General features: G+C 34.1%; 1 protein-coding gene across 1 annotated transcript; it reads right to left on the bottom strand.

Moving 5' to 3' along the window:
- Positions 1-1,532: 1,532 nt before the first annotated feature.
- On the bottom strand, positions 1,533-22,214 carry isoQC (iso Glutaminyl cyclase). Its single transcript, XM_089638165.1, has 5 exons — positions 21,989-22,214; positions 21,545-21,875; positions 17,043-17,290; positions 8,203-8,413; positions 1,533-7,447 (listed from the first exon to the last, which is right to left on the bottom strand). Exons 1-5 carry the CDS (start codon positions 22,079-22,081, stop codon positions 7,296-7,298), a joined length of 1,035 nt encoding a protein of 344 aa, XP_089494291.1. The 5' UTR covers positions 22,082-22,214; the 3' UTR covers positions 1,533-7,295.

The following is a 22,214-nucleotide window of genomic DNA, read 5'->3' as shown; positions in this document are numbered from 1 at the left end:
CTTTTTTCGAAAAACGGGGCGCGCGAAAACGAACCTCGAAACGAACCTGGGGAAACGGCGCACAGTGGGCTGAAAATCGCCTTTCATAGACATAGAGACTTGAATTTTCAAGGGTATTTTTTTTTGTTAGAAATGGATTCTGCTGATCATTACTTTGCTATAAAATGTCGTACGAAGCAATTGCGTGTACAAATGAAGGAGTTATAATTTTTTTAAGAAAAATTTGTATGGCGCTGACATTAAAAATGAGGCTATCTTTGGAATCATAAGGTTGGCCATTCTATCCTTACACACAGATAATACTACTATTTATTTGTATTTTTTTTACATACTTCATATTGTGGCGCAAGGTGCGATTTTTTTTTTTTTAAATGAATCATCAACAAAAAAAAGATTTTTTTTCCACTTTAGGATTTTTTCGTAATTGCTTCGTACGACATTTTATAGCGTAGTAATGATCAGCAGAATCCATTTCTAGCCAAAAAAAATACCCTTGAAAATTCAAGTCTCTATGTCTATGAAAGGCGATTTTCAGCCCACTATGCGGCGGGGGCTTTTCGCCTGAAGCCCGAAACAATTGAATGGGACTTTTTTCTTAACACCGCACAAGCGAAAACGAACCTCGAGTCGTATCGACTTAAGGGGGAGAGTGGTCGCTTTACGCCTAAATGCCTCCGAAAAAAAACAAAGAAACTGAGTATTAATATATGTATTTGTCTCATGTATATTCATGGTCAGCTTTCCATCCCCATCCCATCTCCCACATCCCCCCCATCGCTACCTGTGCCCTCCACCATCGAACCACACCGCTTCATCCTCCCCCGTCCACCCCCAGCTCCCCATACCCTCCACCTTTACATCTGCATTACCACTCCCATCCCCTCGGGTGTTTATTTAGTTTTTGACAATAAATCAACAGTTTTACCTGCGCCAGGTGCCACTTGGCGCACAGCTGGTCCTGTCATCTGGAGCCAGTAAGACTACGGCATCCCCAATTGAGTGTGTTGAGACTGAAAGGACTTGGGAGGGTAAGGAGACAGGAGAGAGGAAGTACCTTGCTTTTCAAATATGGTCACCAAACACAGCAAATACCATTTCAAGCAACGTATCTATTGATTCTGAAGCGTGGACTTTCACCGAGGCAATACTGAAAGTATTTACCACCCCCCATGTCAAGAACTGTAGTAAGTTAGTAGATGGCTTGGCAAATATGGCGCCTCAGCAACACACCATTCAGAGCCCCTTGAGTCTACCAAGCCCATACCTGCGTTAAAATGAAGAAAAATCATTGTTATTACGTACCGTACAACGGTGACACATATATTGCCCGGAGCCAGTGGGATTATAACAGTCCCAATTTGTGGAATGCTGTGAGGCTAAGTGCGGATAGAAAAAAGATGGGGAAGAGTTGCAATAAAAAATATTAAAAAAATTGTAAGCAATACATTATTGCGATAAATTTATTAATCGATAAAAAAAATCTGAAATACTTGACATTGACAAAACTTATTTATACACATGTTTTTCTAAAGTTGTAAAATAAAAACAATTATCTGTTGTATTGCTATCCAAGAGCTATAAAATGAAAACAATGACATAAATGAGTCGTCGACTTGCAAAACCCACTATGGAAATTTCTTCAAAGTAAATTGGAAATAAATAAATTATTAATTTTTTTTCGCTATATTTCAATAAAATAATGTATAAATTTGTTGATATTTAGTATAAAAGGTATATTTTTTTTTTATGTTCAAAGTGTTTCAAACAGTTTTTTGTGACGTCTACAGATTTCCTACAAATTCCAGAGCAGGTTTTACAAGTCGACGACTCAAATATCGATTGCTAAATAAAATGTTATTCTCAATTTCGAATATGTAATACACAATGTATAACTGAACACTGACATCTGTTGAAGGCCGCTGTAAACATAATTTAACTAAAGATTCAAACAAACCTCAACAGCAAAAATTATGTATATATATTATAAATATATTAAATTAGTGGACACAGCAATACTTCACTATTGCTAATGTCTCTCTCGGGCATCTCCAGCTTTTTCCACCATTCACTACTGTATACCACAATGTTACCGTTGAAAAACTACATTACCTCGACTTTAATTCGATTCTGTATTTCATTGCAGTGAAGAGATATTGTTAGTATCGCTCGGGCGTCAGAATACTTAGACCTTTCAAACTACCCTCTAAACACTCCTTAGTTTAAACGTTTAGTTGTTAAGACAAAAGAATGTGCAGGTACTTTGCGTTGGCAGGTCGGGAAGAGTTTTGCAGTTCATGTTGTGTCATTTATGATGGCTTTCATAGAAATTTTTGAAAACTTGAACCACATTTTTTAGATTGTACCCCTCATTGCTCTTAAATCTCGATTTTCAAATAGTAAAAATGAATCCTATAATTTCTATACCCGCTATATCCGATTTTTTGACAAAATGATCTGAGTATGACATCTTGTTCACATTTTTGCGAGCAACAAGAGGAGCCTAAAATTGAGTTTCAAAACCCTCCTTATTGCGACCAAAAACCATGTTTAAACTGCGAGTGAGAAACCAAATCCGCTATATCATACAGAAAGTTACTATCAAAACCCGCTATATCGGATTCAACGAATCACAAGCAGTTATTTTGCCAAAATACAATATGGCCGCCGCTCTGACGCCACGCTCGTGTGTCAAAATGATCTACGCGTGAGTTTCTAAACCCGCCATGTCGGCTCAGTTGACTTTCAAAATCACGAAGTGAGTATCAAAATCCGCTATATCCATTTTATTTATCGAAATTACTTAATTATTGCTAGACATATATAGAAAAATAAATGCTTTTCGAAATTTTATTACTCCAATTCATTATATAAAAAATTGTAATGCATTTACTTATGTACGCTAGAGATGTGACAGTTTTTTGCGGTTTTCTCCAAATCAATGAAAGTTGATATAGCGGGTATAGAAATTACACGACTCAAATCTCGATTTCATAAAATAATAATCTGGCAATGCTGCTGTACAATAACTTTATTACTTTTAAATGCCTATTTAATGATATACTCATAGGTGGAATCAAAGATATTAGAAGAACGGGATATGCTATGTTGGCCGCCAGACCGTTGGCGGAGTACTACCTAATTAGGGTACTTTGAATACTATCGGGACGTGTACGCATAGAAATCTGTTCTATGTATTAGTGCGGATACCTTAGCGTAAGCGAAGGTGTGCAGTAGTATTGGTGAACAAAACCGGCGACACTGGTCAAAACAATTCCACACAGTATGAACTGCTCATAGCACATCTCATTCTTCTAATATCTTTGGGTGGAATGATTACTCACATAATGATAATACATAATACGAAACCATTAACAAAACAAATTGTCTTCAGATAAATTTTAAATTAAATTAAAATATTTTATTTAAAATGTTTTTTTTTTATTTATAGTGAATACCTCACAAGAGTCCCAACTGCTCCCGTCTGGAGCCAGTGAGACTATGGCATCCCCAATTGGGGGATGTTGTGAGGCTGAAGGTAAGTGGGGAAGGGAAAGAGGAAGGTGGGGAAGTACCTGGCTATTCAGATCTAGTCACTAAACACGGCTAAAGCCATTTGGAGCAACGTTTCAATTCTGAATGGTGGTCTTACACCAGGGCGATACTGGTAGTATCTTCCACTCTGGAACGTGCCGCAAATATACTATATATTATTTTAATTAATTAATTGTGAAAATAACACAAATCAATCAAATAAAATTTATTTGCGCACGCCGGGTTCGAACCCGCGACCTTCGGAATGGCAGTCCAATGCGTTACCACTGTACTATGCCGGCCGTCAATAAGGCCGTCAATGTAGCCATGAATACAAAATTTACAACTACAAATAAAGCCCGATATAATATGTAATAATATTTTTATTTTTTTTCTCTTTGTTTTATCTTATTTCCATTTTTATAATTTTTTACTTTATTTTATTGTTTCCCTGTTTTACTGCATTTCATGTAATATGGCAGACTGGGATTGCACTATCCTCCCAGTCCTGCTGGATTAAAACTTAAATAAAAATAAAAAAAATAAGTTGATAAAACGGTTGAGGTCGTGTGACTTACTTTCACAAGCTAAACTTCCACATTATTTGTATTTTTATTTCATGTATGTATGCATTTTGTTATCTTCTGTAATTTTATTTTTATTATTTCTTTCTCATGTTCTAAATTGTTCATCATCTCAAAATTATCCCACATATACTTATGTAAAAGCCCTACGGGCATAAAATGAATAAAATAAAATAAGTCAAATTATAATGTATGAATGTAAATATCTCATCTATTTGTGCACTTAGTTCTTCTAAACTACACAACGGATTTTGGTAAAGTTTTCACTATCATTTAGAGAATTTCTTCCGGAAGGTTTACATATATGGTAGATGCATATTATATTTAGAGAAAGTAGATCAAGTCATAAAAATATATTTTCGGGCACTAAATTGCTAACGCTGGCTAAACCTCATGAGATGCATCAAAATAATGTACTACAGAAATATATATCTTAACCGTTTGTGTGCTGGGCCTTTTTTCATAATATTTACTAAAATTGAGTGTTAAAAAACTGGGAAAAAAAATGAAAAATTAGGAAGCTAAATAAAAAAATCATAACTTGGTCAAATATTGAGATATTTTATCAATTATTTTTTATTTATTTAGGACACTTAGTATTATGATGTGAAAATATAAGCACAAAATAAAAACAAAACAAGGAAAAAAATACAATCAAATATTGAAAAAATAAAATTACTACGGTCCACAAATATGTTTGTCAAAGCAAACCCCGTACAAACCCTTCAAATCAAAGAAGAACGCTTTAGTCCGTTGTCGCCTTTATTGCTGCACACGACGCAGCAGCGCAATTTAGTCCCCGGAAGACCAAAAATTTTTGTTGAAGTGGATGGTGTATCTGAAGATTTTTTTTTCGCCATCCGCTCTTTTTCGAGTGCTTCTATTATGACTGAGGTAAACTGCAATCTGGTCATTTTTTGTTGCTATTTATTACTATTTGCTCTCAACGCGCAGTAAAGAAGCGAAAAGCAACACACCGCAGACGCAGCGCACCATCCGAATACCAGAGATATACTGTGCCTCATGTCGTCGATATATCGACGAAACGCAATTTATGATAGATATTCGTTCGACGATACGCGTTCAAACAGTTAAACAGGCCTACAGAAAAGTCCGAAATGGTATATGTCTATCTCCTAAGGATAACTCCCAACAACGTCGGTTACACGTCAGCTGGTTATGTTATAATTTGTATTTTCAAATCCAGGCGTGATTCTCATTGAAAGCAGTCAAAGCAACACGAACTGTGCTTATGTTTCTTATCTAAATATGTATAAATAAATAAACAACAATCATTCATACGCTTTGCTCCACTAGATTTTTATTGTTCAGTTTGATTTATTATTATAGGAAACATTTTATCATTTATTTATGTTTAGTAATTTCAAATCATTTGTTTTTTTACGATACATAATATTGTGTACATTTAATATGAACTATGGGACGGAGGTTATATACTTATGAATGGCTTGGTTATGTTGCTAAAATATTATTCTTTGAGTATGGCAGTCACAAATATGAAAATAAAATGCTATTTTATTAATGTTATTTTATAATAGGTAAGTACATAAAATTGATATGTATTAATATTGTCAATATAACAGAATAATTTCTGAATCACAACAGTCGGAAAATAATATATAACGGTACACTTAGAACACAAACACTAAAATATGTACATGGGATCATGTATCATTAAGATACATACATAGCAAAGCAATAATTTCTTTACTATAAATAATGGAATGCCTAAAAGCAATTTCTATACATGACTTTAATAATTATAACAGATAATATTATGGTAATGTATTTACCATAGGAACATCGCTTGAAAGCATTTCTATCTACATTTATGCCCGTGACAGATCACGCTATAACAGCGCTATATTTTCATGGCTTGGCCTATTTCAGCATATCGCTCACCATACGTTCCCATTGGTAGTGTATGGCGAGGGATATGCTGAAATAGGCCAAGCCATGATGCATATAGCGTAATGTGTCGCCTACCTTAAGCAAATAATTTTATGATTTTTTAAATCTCGAACATGTATTACATACATAAATATTATATTATGTAGACATTTAAATAATTAACACTTTGTATGTAAGTATTGTATTCAAAAATAGATTTTAAATAGAAGGAATTAAAATAAACATAAAAACCAGTGTATCCATACACGGTATAGTAAGTAGATTATTTATAAAACTCTATTAAAATGAACTTCAAATTTACATTGATACATAAATATAACACATTATCCACAAATATTCAAGGTACATACATATTAGAAATATTATATAATACAGACACAGTTGTAAGCGATGAATTATATTTCCAAATATCGTGTACACATTAAAAATAAAACAATTTATTTTAGTGCACTTAAAGGTTTTGCAATGCTTTCCATGTGTTTATTAAGTATTTTGTGAGGCCAAATTGAATAAAAAGTATACTAGTTTTAATTTGAAAAAATTTACATTTTTAAGGAGAAAAAAGTCACAATACATCACAACTTGGTTATAGTGAAAACTCGGGTAAAGGAAGCACAGATCCTTAAGCATTAGCAAATTTTTTCATAATTAAATATCGGATTATAAATATGCACTACCAATAGGGCGAAACATGCACTATCAATGCAAACATACGCTAGTGCATTGCATCAGGTTTTATAAGTTCGACAGTAAAACTATCATAAACCGAAACTAGTTTCAATAATGTATTGCTAGTTCAATGCCTAAATATGTACTAACAATGACAAGATATTAACTATCAATGCCAAATTATGCACTACTAATGTCAAACTATTCAACCGATTCCTAAGAAAGGACAAGAATATCGTTCATTTCTAATTTAAATAGCTCGTATTTTGAAGAGTTTTATGGCTAAAATAGACATTAATGGCAGAACAAAGGTCAATATGCACTATTAAGCAGAAAAGGCTCAAATATACATTATGCATATGCATATAATTCAATACTTCAGCGTAAATTATGTATATTTCGCTTGTCACACAATATCCTAGACTTCAAGTCAACACAGCAATTTATTATATTATGTATAGTTCATGGAGGGATGTATAAAGTCTGATTTGAGCAGTGATCGTATTAAGTACTGAAGTACATGGGAGAATCTAGTCAGAATTCATCCTTGGTACTGTCATCCCCGCCATCCAGCTCTAGTCATAGGTTCAAGCCGAGATACTCGCTAACGAAGACGCGCAGAACCTTGTTGATGTTTTCCACGGTGTCCATGTCGACGGCACTGCGGTTATCCGAGGGTTTGTGCCACACATCTGGGAAGGGGGTGGGGATAAGATGCAGAATGGGGACATCTGAAAATAGAGATAAAATAATGATGAGAAAATAATTTTAAAAGCTGTGTTTAAGCCAATGACTCACCATTAGCAGATAAATATTATGTGATCCATCGGCCGTTATATCTGTACACGAATGTCGCATATGTTATCAAAAAATTTCACAAAAGCACATACATTGTGTCAAAACGTGCTACGTTATGGGATAGATTGCGTTGTAAAGGTTAAGATTGTTTACATTTTATGCAATGTACACTGCAACTAAAGAAAAGGTAAACTGAAAGGTCAATATATCCTTTACTTCGGTTGAAAACAGTTAAAACTTTTTTGTTATCGAAATTCTTTCTCAAAACATCATTTTCATTGGCCGTCCCTACCCTAGGAGTCCAAAAATCAAATAAGAATTGACAACATCAGTTTTAAGGCCCCTAATACACGTTGAACCAACATTGGCGCCAACCAGCCGAACGTTGTTTGAAATGTTTTGTCATGAAAAACCGACAATAACCAGGTATGCCGGCTAACGTTGGCAGCCTACTTGTGCAAAGGCCATAGATTATTGATGTTCCCAGATGAGAGATATGGAATCTGCTTATGACACGTGATACAAAGAACGAAAATTCAACGAGCCGGTTGAATTGAACTTAATACTTTATAGTATTACATTGATTTATTGATGATTATTATTATTTTAAGATTGACTGAAATTTAGTGAGTGCATTGCTCCAATGCTTGCTGTCACTGGTCGTCAGTAACATTAATGAGAAGTTTACCTCTCCTCAGGAAGGGTATGTGATCGTCCTCGATGTGCGCCCCGTAGTGTCGGTTGACGAAGTACTGTGAGCGCGGGCCACGCAGCTGTCCCATCTCGCCTAACCGCTCTTCGGCCTCGCTCAGGCGGCCGAACCAGCGCGCGGTGTCGGCAAAGTAACTGTAGAACTTGGGGTTGCGCGCGCCCAGCAGGTCCAGCAGGATCAACAGGTCCTGGAATGTATATAAACATACATATAAATATACATAACAATAACTGACATATTAAACCAAGCAAAAGGTTGTGTTCCGGATCAAAACAAAAGGTTTTGTACAGATCTACAACCAAGCCAAAAATAATGCAAAGCCATTTAGATTACTTTTGCATTTTTTTACTAATACACAACATTTCTTATTTTTTATTTTTTATATGAATACCGCACAGAAACCCAACTACTCCCAACCTTCTGGACCTAGTAACACTATGGCATCTCTAATTGGGGTATATCCCCACAAACTCCAGATTCGTAGTCAAGAGCCTTACCCCTCGACCATGGAGGCTGTAAAACCTTTCAACTCCTATGTCCCAGATGCAAATAAAATTGATTATATGTTGGAAGATACTTTGATCTCCACCAATTATCTTCCACCATATTAAGAAGAATGGATTAACAGACTTCCATACTAGCGACAAAATTCATATGAAATCGAAATGTAGCTCTGTTACAATACCACAAATACATGTTTCTATCAATAAAACCCTCATGCGGAAAAACAACATTATGTGAAGAAGTGGGTTCTCATATTGACTGTAGTGAGCATATACACATCGAAAGTCAAATAAATTTATATGTAAAAAGGTATTTCAATTAGTTGACAACACATTTTTCTACGCAACTATAGGGACGAGCCACCACGTGGGAAGCTTATGGCACAGACTGCGCCAATCAATTACACTATCATCACTGTCACGTTTGCCCGGATGGAGTCCCCCCTGATGGCCCTCTGGAGACGGGAGATGTTAAAATATCCTCCATAAACGGCTGCTTCATTTTCTACAACTTTTTTTGTGCCTATCTATGTATTCTTATTTTTTGTCTGTTATTTTAAAATATGGAATGTATTGTATTGCGCTACCCCCACATACTTATGGAATAAACTTTTATTATTATTATTACATGAAGGTGTTGCATTTTATTCAGTTTTAAAATATTAATAAAAAGTATTAACTACAATATATATTTAATTATTGAAGACAATATTAGCGATTTTTTAAACGAAAATATGAAACAGAAAAATCAGAAAAGGATACGGTCACATCTAGGACTCGAACCCAGGACCCTTGCCTTGCCGGGGCACCGCTCTTTACCACTGAGCTAATGGGACCCTATCCCCTTCGGTCACATTTAACTGTATCATACTTCGAATAAGAACTTCCAACATTGTCTTCATTTTTTCACCGCACATTTTTTACTGGCAACTATCTTTATGTATGATTGCAAGATTCAACCCGAACTAAATGCGATCTAGACAGCGTATTTTTAAATAAACCTATCTTATTTTTTATGTGCGACATCTATTGACTTTTTCTGCAAGTCTTGGATGAATATTGTCTTCAATAATTAAATATTACAATTTGAGGATTTAAAATATTACAACTCAATAAAGTTATTCCAAAAATTAAATACAATATATATTTATTACTGATTGTGAATGTGTATTACTGTTAGGTATTGTAAATTTCATGTGTATATTAGATGATTTGACATTTTGTTTTGAGAAAATAATACACAAGAATTTTACATACTAACTCATAGAATAAAGAATATCTATGTATGACTTCATATTGTAACATACTTTTTGTTAATGAATAGAAACAGGGTTGTGAGAGCTATTTGCTTGGGCATCTGCACCGCTGCGTTTTGGTAGTTATATTATATTAATATCGTACTGATCAAGATACGATAATCAGGTAGGCAGTTTTGCCAAGGCATAGGTACCTATAAAAATCAACATGATAAAAGTTGAAAGACAAACTGGTAAACAAAAACATCGATTGAATAATGACCAAGCACGCGACAAAGCTCGCAAATGACAGTGACAGATGCTTTCAAACGTAGATATACAACTCGTTTCATAACTGTGATTTAGGGTTATGTTAGAGGTGTTACCATTTTTTGACAATTTAGTACTGTCTCAAAATATTATTTCTTCTCTAGTAGCAACTATCTGCATGAAATCGTGAGTATGAAAATAATGATTGTGTAAAGCAAAAAAAATTCGTATGGGTCCCGATATGGTGATCATCGGTATTTATTTATTTATTTATTTATTAACGGACTTGTCCAAATTACAAATTAATAACACAAATAAAGTAAAATGAAAAATATAGGAGTAGACAAAGGTACATGAAAGCAAAGACATATGGTAGATATAATATAAGAAAATAAATTGACAAGTCGAATCAAGTCAAGAATACGCCGTGGGTCAGGACCACAGGACACTTATAATATTCCGTCACTTGTTTAACGACTGGCAAAAATCATTTAGACTTATTCCAAAAAAGTTAAGGTTTTGACTTGAGTTGACCAGTCTACACATTCTGGACAATGGTGAATAATATCCATAATTTGTCGAATGATGGTTGAGGAAGAGCAGTTCATTATTTCTGAGTCTTTGCGAGGGGATATTGAAGGGAATGAGTTGCAGTAGAGTAGGTGAATCAATAATACCATTTATAATTTTGAAGAAGCAAATGAGGTCATTTCTTTCCCGACGGACTTCCAAAGGAGAGAGGTTTAGAGTTAGTTCAATTTCATCATATGAGTATTTGCCTTTTTCTAAACCTAGCCTCCTAGCAATCCCTCTTAAGAACCGATGTTGAACAGATTCAATGCGTCGAATGTGGACAGAATAAAAAGGAGACCAAATAACACAAGCATATTCAAGATGGGGGGCGAACCAAGGAGCAGTAAAGAGTTCTAAGGGTATTTACGTTTTTGAAGTCCGAAGTGATTCTAGTGATGAAACCAAGTAGTTTGAGAGATTTATTAACGATTGCAGTTATGTGATCCTGAAAAGAAAGCTTGCTATCAAGAGAGACACCAAGGTCTTTAATAGATGTATAAATAATATTATAAAAAGTATTGTGTAAAGCAGGTACAATAAGTAAATCAAATACTTGAGTGGGGTCATGTCAGGAGTTTTAGTGACAAAAGAGTATGTGTGCGACGATGCATGATTTTAAACAAAGCAAGGAGTGTATTCCAAGATAGTGTTGTGTGGTGGTCTATCCTTTCTGCACACCCCTCGAAGAGATTGCGTGATGGAGAGTTAGTTATTTTATTTTTATCAAATCATTTGCATTCTTAACTTGAACACTGCTAAACAAATCAGATCAAAAATCCACCTTATTGATTTTGATATTTTTAATTTATCAGATTTACTATATTTTTTCAAATACCTGAATGAAGGAATAATTATCATTGACCTATACATACAGAAAACATAATTATAAGTGCTGGTCGATCACACGTATGTGACAGTCACAAATGTCTTGAGTTCCCTAATACGTTATTATTTTCAGCACAGCTAAAAGATTAAATTCAATGATAATATTATAAAAATAACAAAATCATTTACAGTAAACTTTATTCACCACCTTTATGTAAATAGAAAATATAACAACCGTGTCTATCAACAATGTAAGGTCAGCGTGGAAATTGAAAGATTAAACGGTGTGGATTATTCACACAATAGGAATATGAGAAAACTTTTTAACCTGCACAATAACAAAAAGCAAGGTTAAAAAACAATTTTAAAACATTGCAGAAGTTTTAAAAGGTAATTTAATAAAAAACCTTGATGTTTATATTTTATAAATAAGCTATTCAAAATTTTCATATCAATTGACAAACAGGCAAATGCTTTCATATTATGAAAGAACAGTAAATATTAAAACGAATCATCATTGCGTACAAATACAAGAATCACAAATGTACAAATCTTAAGACGAATTATATTTTAAGACGAATTATATTACCTATTTTAAGACAAATTATATTTAAAATTGATTAATTTAAATCAGAAATCAAGTTCATATTTTGGCAGCAAAGTCGTTTGTGATATGATTCATTACTGCCATCTGTTGACAATTTTTGCAAACTGGGTGATTTGCTTGGCGGGGAATTTTTTGATTTGCACACACGCATTGGGTAATGAATTTATGTTCCATAGAAATATTTTGGGGTCAACACTGTTTTGCATGGGATTGAGTACACGAGAAGTTCGTTTCTCTACTTGGCAATTTTCACTCCTTCATTGGTTTTATAAATTCGCCGGATACAAATATAGGAATAGATATGACTTTTTAACTTACAAATATTACTTTGGCAAAGCATTATTTAGCGGGAGATAATCTAGGATAGTCATAACAAATCATTGTTGACATTTTGACAATTGTATTTGTATTCGGGTTCGTTAATTTTAGGACGTTGACAGTTTAGGAGTATTATAATATGTACTACAAACAATTATCTAAAGTTTTTGCGTAAATATTATCCTTCAGTAATGTAGAGTTCTATGATCAATATTAATTGAACATTTTCATAATGTTTTCGGCCAAATGATTTCAGTGGCAAATTTATTACAATAAAATGGTTTGTGAAAGAAAAGTTGGGGGATCAACTAGTCGAAATGTATCAAAACATTTTTACAGAACTCAATGCCTCAGAAAAGGCTTACATAACTTGCAACGAATTTAAACATTGCATTTTAAAAATAGGATAATTTATAACTTTGTGTATGTATTTGAAAAATAGGCTAATGAATTTTCTCTTTATGTAGTTCATTTTATGGTACTTAATAGCTAAAAGTTTTAACCATTATGTATTAGATACTGTTAGGATTTTTTTTATCGAACAAATATATTATATTATGTGCCCCAGCCAACTTCGGACCCAACGCTACGCAACATCATTTTCATAAAACAGTAACAATGAAACAATTCAATCAAATTTTCAATTGTAGAGTTAAATGCTTCTGGCTGTCAAATACACAGTTTTGACCAACAATAGCTTCTGAAGTAGCAGGAAACCACAATACATATTTGACAGAGGAAAATCCTATAGGAAAAACGGATTGAACAAATTTGCTAATTAATTTATTATGTCATTGCGCTTTGAATTTTAACATTATAAAACCAAATGTTATATAAGTATTTTAAATTGATTGTTTAAAAATATTAAGGTTAAGATTTTTAAAACATTTATCCATCGATCAGCATCATTTTGAATATTTTACATGTTGTGTAAAAATGTAAAATGCCAATTCTCCAGTTTTTCAGCTTTTGAACTATTATTATTACTTACTTATTACGCAACTTGATAAACATAATGTTTTTAAGGAGAAAAATATTCATTAAATATTTTTTAAATTTACACAGGCTTAGCATATATCAAAATCAAACCGCAAATATGACCTTTTTCCGACCGTCCTTCGTATGTTTTCCACTATACTACATACTTATACTACACGGCCGACGGCAGCAGTAGGTAGATGGATGGCAACTAAATCCTAGGCACTCGCACAGACTGTATGTTTCAGGATCCTTCGACAGCGCGGCAATTATGCATAGGCCGTAGACTCGAACCTTCTTTCGAGTTCTCGTAATGTGAAAGACGGACTTGCGATGTTATTGTCGTCGATAGATAAGTAGGTGCTTGAAGTACGTAGGTTGCTCTGTTTACGATGCGATTTGGACTGCAGGTACATAATTCGGGAGTAGGTACTAAGTAGGTCGAGCGGTTTATTATTAATTAGTTAATCTAGATTTTTCTCGACGCTACAGGTTTTTAATTGTAAACTGAATTATTTTTATTTTTATTGTAAAAAAAAAAAAATTAAAAAAAAAACTAAATTAATTATTATTTGTTTCGCACAAGTATCAAAAAGTACATATTTACGTAAAACAAAAACAAAATTTCAAAGAACGCAGAAAACACAGTAAACAATGACGCCTGACAGAGATAGACAAAAGAGACGCGAAAGTTGACAGCCCTATTCTAGTGACACTGTTGTCTGTCAAACGAAGCAACTGGGTAGATCTCTGTAAAATCGATAGTATCAGAAAACTGTAATTTAGTTTGTTTGGTGAAGTACTACAAAATCATCCCAATAGATGTCTCTGTGTGTTCCATATTTTAAATAAATCAAAAAACGTGACATACGTATGCGAAGAAGAGCGCGAATACGCGCAATTTTTCTATGGCCGGCCTGCTGAGCTCGGCCAAGAATGCGGGAATACGCGCTCTTTTCACAGAAACAGTTGACCAAAAAAATATTCATTAGTAATGATAATTTCTGGGATTACCTATGTAAAATAGGCTTCCTACAAAGTTAGTGGCAGGCAGCTATCCCTTCTCGCATTATCCTAGGACCATGCCTTAGAGTAAAAATATACAGAATTTAGGGAATGATTTTGTCAAATAAGGATAGCAAGTGGGGGTAAAAAAAGGTGCCGGTTATGGCAAGCACATACACCCTGGGCCCTTGTTAATACCTAGCCCTTTTTATCAGACAATCTCCCCGTCATTGCAACACATTGAATGAATTACAAATATGCGTACGCGTTTCTTGAAAGAATATTGAGCTACAAACAATGAAAATGTACATCCGCCAATAGTAAACAATACTTATAATTCATCAGTGTTTTTTTTTTATTTAGTAAAATATTGATATACAATACAAGTCAGTAGGTAAGTATTCACCGAAAATATTTAATATTTTATTTGTGTTATTTTTTTAAATACGTTCATATTACCTTATGTCCTTAGACAATCCTTATATGCACAAACATTATTTTTTTTTAAATATATTTTTAGTATGATCACAATATATTTTCGTAATAAGTTTAAATTTTATTTCCTTTAGTATTATGAAAAAAAATTAAATTAATTTAAAACAAGCTCTCGATAATAATGACGCCATTGAAATACCTATGCTTATGTTAAATTATTTTTAAAAATGTTTATTGTTCATTAATTTTTAATGAGACCTTTCAGATTATAACAACACTTAGTACAGAATTGTCTCAAAATGCTTACTAAAAAAACTACAGTGTATGGCGCTGATGTAATTTTGTATAAAAAAAAAAGTATTTACAAAAGGTGTTAACTAACTTGGTGGAGGTAATATCCTAAGGCAAAATGAATGTTTTAGGTTGACACTAACTTGCAGTGCTTCGTACCGTGCATGAGCATGATTCTTTAATACTGCGAATGCAGGGGACCAGCCTCGAAGGGTTGAATTCCCGGTCTTTTTTCAGGTTAAGGTGATGCACTACGTCGTGTAGTATTTTAAATTGAGCCGCTATCAATAACAACACTTACGTAGATGGCGATAAGGTTTAAATTCCCTCTTAACACCATCCGCCTGTTTTGATTTATGCAAGAAAAAAACATGGCCAAAAAGTGCCTTTTATTTTATTTTGTGGATGTTCAGGCATAAATACTCTTTTTTTTTCGATCATTTTATAAATAACTTAATTTGCCACATTATGCAATAAAATCATAACCGAAAATGGGTTCGTAAGTAGGAGATTTTGAACTTTCAAGCAGTTTTCATAAGTCTTTACATTATTTTTTTCTGGGCTTATAAAAAGACTTAGAAAAAGACTCTGGGCTTATAAAGATTATTTCAAAGGCCAAGATGTATTCTACTCGCAGTATTTAATTAAAGCATCTGAAACATTTCTAGGCGACCAAATTTTCAAACCAAAAACACATGATTTTGCATTACTACGTATGGCATCGCCTTAATTTTACGAACACAAAAATTCTGGTTTTCTTAAATGTCTAACAATTCTAAAAATTTATAAAGGTAGAGGTACAGATGATTTCAAGGGAAAAACATATATATTAATAACAGGCACCAAAAGATAACTTTTAATGAAAATGTTGCATGTCAAAAGAGGGTACTATACAATGAACATCATAATAACTCTGGTGTCATCTCAATTAGTCTGTAAATTATAAACATATTTATAATACATGTGGCAGAAGCTGATTCATTTTATACAATAATATGAGAATGACAAATAAAAATAATTATTACGGATGGTTCAAAATATCCCAAGGCTTTGTGACCCGAGGCAAGCTCTATCCGTGCGGTTATCCTGCAGGTTTCTGGATACCATTTGTTGAAAATTTAAAATTACCGGAAAGCTGTCATTAAATTAATTTCGTAAATAAACTTTTACTTGCCAGCAAAGCGTTTTTAAATGATTGGATCTTGGTTATTTGTTTTTCATTTATTACCACCCAAACAAAAAATTGCAAGACAATGCAATTTTTGTTGTTAAATGGCCATGGTTACGCATATCAAAAAAAGATCAAAGGAAGAAATTAATGGATTACTTAGAGCCAGGCGTAAGTGGCGTCACATTTGTAAGAAGAATCGAGTTCGACTTTCACTGTGGGTAACCAACTTACTCCCTCTGCATGAGTCACAAGACATCAAGAGTCACAACTGCTCTGTACTGTCCAGAGCTAGCAGGACTGTGGCATCTCCAATTAAGGTATGTTGTGAGGCTGGGGGAATGGAATTAGATGGGGAAATAGGAAGGTTGGGAAGTACCTGGCTATTCAGATCTGGTCACAAAACATGGCTAAAGCATTTCAAGCAACATTTGGATTCTGAATGGTGGTCTTTCAACGGGCCATACCAGAGAGTATCTACAACTCTTACTCCCTTTTCAATACAAGTTATGCATGATATAGATGTCTGTACTACAAACATGAGAATAAACAGCTGTTTAAAATATAAAATTGTATTATAAATGGCAAAAGAAAATAATTGTACTTACAATTCGATCGAGATCATGGGCAGTTTCGCCGCTGGCCGATCTGAAGGTGTTTTTTTCCATCTTTGAAGCCAAATGGCGGGCCCCGTATATGGAGTCCGTGGGGCCCCACTGACGGAAGGCCTCCTCGCCGTCAAAGAAGATCAGCTGCAGACTGACGTCGGAACTGCGCTTGGACGCATCCAGCTGCCGCTTCATCACGTACGCCAGGTTAATCATTTGGGAGCATGGCACGGCCGAATCCGTAGCGCCTGGAAGATTAAACCATACAGATAAAGGATGTTAAGTAAAACCACAGATAATATAAACAAAGGGAAGGCATACAAGCAAAGGAAATCGAACTACGACCAAATTAATTGCATAGGCTATCAAAGCGGAGGAGCCAATGGATAACTTAGATAACGTGTTTATATAATTGTATTTATTTATTTATTCATTTACGCCCGTCGGGCTTTTACATATACAAGTATAAATTAATTACATCACATGTGCATTAAAATTTACATAATAATAATATATTTATAGCATCATGAGCACAGAATAATATAAAAAATAAGAAAGGAATAAAATGAATTATTATTAATATAATATCAATCACAAGTAGTTTTCCCAGAATAGCTAATTATACTCAGGGAAATGATTTTTTTTCTCCATCTCATACTATAAAAAAAATATTATAAAAAAATACATAATATTGTTGAATTTATTATATTTTCCATAAAGCCAAATAAGTTAAGTGTTCTTCACAATAAAAAAATTAATTAAACACACAAAAAACAACACGAATTGTGCGCATCAGGCGGGTAAATTGAAGAATGACGCGGTAATTATGGCTGAGAAAATCTTACTCTCTTTACGCATTGAGCTGGATCAAAAATCTACTGTGGGTATTTGTTGATGGTAGAGAAAGAAATAAAAGTTATAGATTATATCGACTGAGTCTTTATTCACTGATGATGCACTGAGGACACAAAATGATCGAGATGTGGCAGATCTCATTGATCGATGCCGAAGAAGAGAAATCATGTGTTGAGTTTGTACTCCTAGTATTGCTGAAAGAGAAGAAAAGTCGCATAATAGTATTCTGGTTGGCAGACCGCAAAGGATGCAATGTCTTTGGAGAATGTTCCCGAAAAGTCTCCACACTCTCAAAGGGCGGCGTGTTGTAACCATACGTCTGCCGGGGCTGTTGTAAGTCTGTGGGGTTGCCGCAGAGCTGCGAATCTGCAGCAGGGCTGCCACACTACTAAGTAGGTTAGCTATTAAAAATCTTTGTAAACAAGTCTGTTGTATTGTAAGAATGATCTATCTTTGGACCTATGCTAGAAAATGGTTTGAGCAGAATAAAAAATAACTTATCAATCTAATAGAGCATGAATCATTGTAAGATTCCGAAGATTTCAAAGACTGCAATGAGCTGGTCATGTGGAGAGAATACTGAATTGTGTATTTTCACAAACAATGAATACCGTTAAAAGTGTGTGGAAGATATAAAGTTTAGTTTTCGGATTATGATTATCATACTAAAAATATGTAATTTTAATATTTTCATTCATAATTTCAAAAATGATCTAAAACCACAATTCCGAAACGCTTCCAACTGGCCACAACGTTATTATGACACAGAAAACGCAAATGTCTGGTAAGAAGGTTATCACCAATGTCACCCGGCATGACGTCAACCCCGCCGAATTCACGAATAAAAATGAACATGTCATTTTGGTGGCAAATCGAAAATGGCATATTTCAAATTGTTAATATTTATTCTTCAACATAAAAATAAAAAAATACTTATTAAAGACGAAAATCATATTGTGGTACCCATCAATCTAAAAGCAAAAATATCCATCCACTTCACATAAATTTGAGATTATAAATATCATACATTGTTCCACTAAGAGGATTTTATGAGTTGTTGAGATAACAAAATAATGTTTTGTAATGAAAGGAGATTAATGATAATCAGTAACTTGACTTTATCAAGATAAGATATTTTGGAATTTAAAAATGATTACCCCATCACTTCACAAATAACAATAGTTGGGTGGTTTATTTGAGGTAACAATGAGTCGTTCATGAACGAGCTGCAATTGAGCTAGCTCTTTTTGATGAGAAGTATTGGTACGACTCCCGATAAACCGCACCATGGTTCAATTGAATGCTTACTTTTTTTTATCAAGAGATATTTTAGAAAAATAGTGCCATTAAAATTATCCAAGTATCAATTGTTATTACATACTCAGAGACTGACTGACTGACTGTGAACGGTGACTGACCGTCCAACATTTGGACTTGGACATATGTACCTACCACCTTCTAACCGCCTAGAATCTAATTTTTCTCGTGATACGAGGCGTACCTGCACCAAGAGTCGTACAATCATTCATACGCTTACGCTGGGAGCCGTATCGGGGGAGATGTATCGGGCGAGCACAGTATTCTCATTGCTCATACGCTCTGGGCTCACGGCACCCGTTAAACGGAGATGTCGTTTAGTGAGTCAACTATTTGAGCCGTATGAAAATATTTAGCTTGTACTGTGGCTCCCGCTCTTAATAAAATGAGTTATGAACCATCGAGATGTGGCAGATCTCGTTGATTGATGCCGAAGATGCAAGAGAAATCTTCACTTCCTGATAAAGAAGAACTCCTAACTTGTAAACATTGTTTACAATCTTAAATAAGGAAGTCACAAAGTTTGCAAAATCAAAATTTGCACAGCCCTGAACCAACATATAATAACTAACCATTGCACCGTTTCTCCTCAGCTATAGGCAGGGAGGATGGATCACCACACAACATTGTCTTGGCACACACTCCTTGCTTCATTAACTTTCTTACATACTCTTATCTGACTCTTGACATGGCCTGACTCAAGTATTTGATTCGCTTGATTGTGCATGTATAATAAAATAACATAATAAAAAACAATTCATTTGAGCATAGAAAATGATGATTTTAGGATCCTTGGAGAGGATTTAATTACGAGTGTGTAAACATTTTCAATCACCAAGATTTGAAAGAAATATTAACACTATTGATTTGTGAGATTAAAAGTTGCGATAATGAAAGTTGTGTTATTTAAAAATAGTTGTGGTCGGACAAAGGAAACCACTTTCTAATGATTCATCTTTTTTACCACATAAAACAAACTGATAAAAAAGGAAAAGATGTTTACTAAAATAACTTTTAATAATTTAGCTTTCTATAAATTTCTAATATGAATGTCATTTGATGAAACCAGCATTGATTCTTCAAACAATAAAAATGATAATAAATAAATGCATTTTTTATAAATCATACAACACATGTTTATAATCACAATGATTATCATTCACAAATGGAATTAATTCACTACTGTTAACACAACAAATGTAAGGTTATGTCACAACTGTGGCAGTTTCAACAGTGATTATAAATTAATAGTTCTGTGAATAGTAGACCTTGAGTCTAAAAAGGTATGTTTTTAATTTTCTCTTATAATAAATCACAGATCAAAATTTTCCTCTGAAATCATAAGATTTGTAAGTAGGTACTTAAATACCTACCTACTTAATTAATAATAATAGTATTTGGCTGATGTATACAGTGCCATTTTGGTGAAAAATAACCTCAAAGGCGCAGTGATAATACACACATTATTCCACAATAGATCACATTTGAAAAAAGAATTTTTACTGAACCAACTTATTCACGAAAATTGCGACGCGGCACTACGGTGCTGCGTGCTTTAAAGTGCTTTTGTTCGTCCTCGAGAGAGAGCGTGTTACATTAGAGTGCGGCGTATTGCGGTTGGCGCGCATCTGATAACTGTATTTATTGTTTATCCTGTTAAAATAAATACATCCTAAAGTGAATTGATATTTTTCACCATATCGGATGTTAGTTCTATTGTGGACGATATATGAAATGACAGCGACACTACGGACGATGGGACCTTTGTTTGACAAAAGCTTTTACCAAAACTTCTGACAATTTTTTTAAAATTGTTGGACCTAGACGCGCTCCTTCTCCTGATGCAAAACCAACAGCCTATTTTAATTTAGTTTTCACCTCGTTACTTGATGAAAAAAAAAAATATTTTTTGGTTGTAATTGTGAAGTTTTTTAATTAGAAACATAAAATATCATTCTTTACTTGTTTAATTGGAGCAATTCTGTGTAGCATTAATTGTACTATTTTTACCAGATATTGTATTTATATACTTTTTTAAATTAAAAGTATTAGGTATATAACCTATTTTTAGAGAAATGGTTTTTTTTAATGTGCATATTCTACTGCGGAGCTGACAGGTTAAAAGGGCCACAATCTTTAACCGGATCAGGAACATAAAAAACAAATGTACAAAAAGATGAAATGCAAAACGCTTGAGAAGTCTGAGTTACAGCAGGACTTCGCTACCCTCAGTCAACTAAACCTAATTATTCAAGAATTGGAAGCACGGAATTTTTTTAAATATCTGTAACAAAGGGATCAATTAAAACATGATTTTTGTATTATCTTACCAACAAAGTTGTGCTCCCTGACATATTTACTATCGTAATGGCAGGCCAGAACAAGAAATCTATCAGCTTCTGGGTTCAGCTTAGCGATGATATTTTGGAACTCCAATTGTCCAAAAACTGGAGTGGTGTCTATGAATCTATCCCTTTCCACATGCCAGCCAATGTTCTCCATTGCTTTCACAATATAATCGGCAACTATATCATGCTGCACCGTCCCAACAACCCGAGGAACCAAAATATTTTCCAAAATAATGTTGAAATTGTTCACATCCGTCATTCGGGCGACGGTTGACATTTCGTCATCTGTCAAGTCCACAGCCGAGTGCAAGCTCTAAAACACAAAACAAAAAAAAATCGTTCATAAACCTTCAGATGAAAAATACGAATAGCTAATTAAAAGGTGAAAGGTGATTCGTGCAACAGGTAACTAAATAAATCACTTACCCTTGCTTTTTTATACGACTTGGATACGCCTTGAAAACTGCCGTCGAATAAAAGACACAGCACTATTAGAACACTAAATACGTGAGCCACCATAATGACGAATTATAATATCACAACTATTAATTTCAAATGAAAACTGAAAACGGGAGTTATCCACGAACCACGAATGACAACCTCATAAATGACTGATGACAACCTCGTCGCCTAGGTAAACAACTTGAAAGTA

Source organism: Hesperophylax consimilis, chromosome 12 (assembly GCF_061612785.1).
Source record: "Hesperophylax consimilis isolate HC1 chromosome 12, BYU_Hcon_1.0, whole genome shotgun sequence".
Classification (NCBI taxonomy): domain Eukaryota; kingdom Metazoa; phylum Arthropoda; class Insecta; order Trichoptera; family Limnephilidae; genus Hesperophylax; species Hesperophylax consimilis.
Note: the sequence above shows the minus strand (reverse complement) of the source record. Positions and strands in the feature narration are given on the sequence as shown.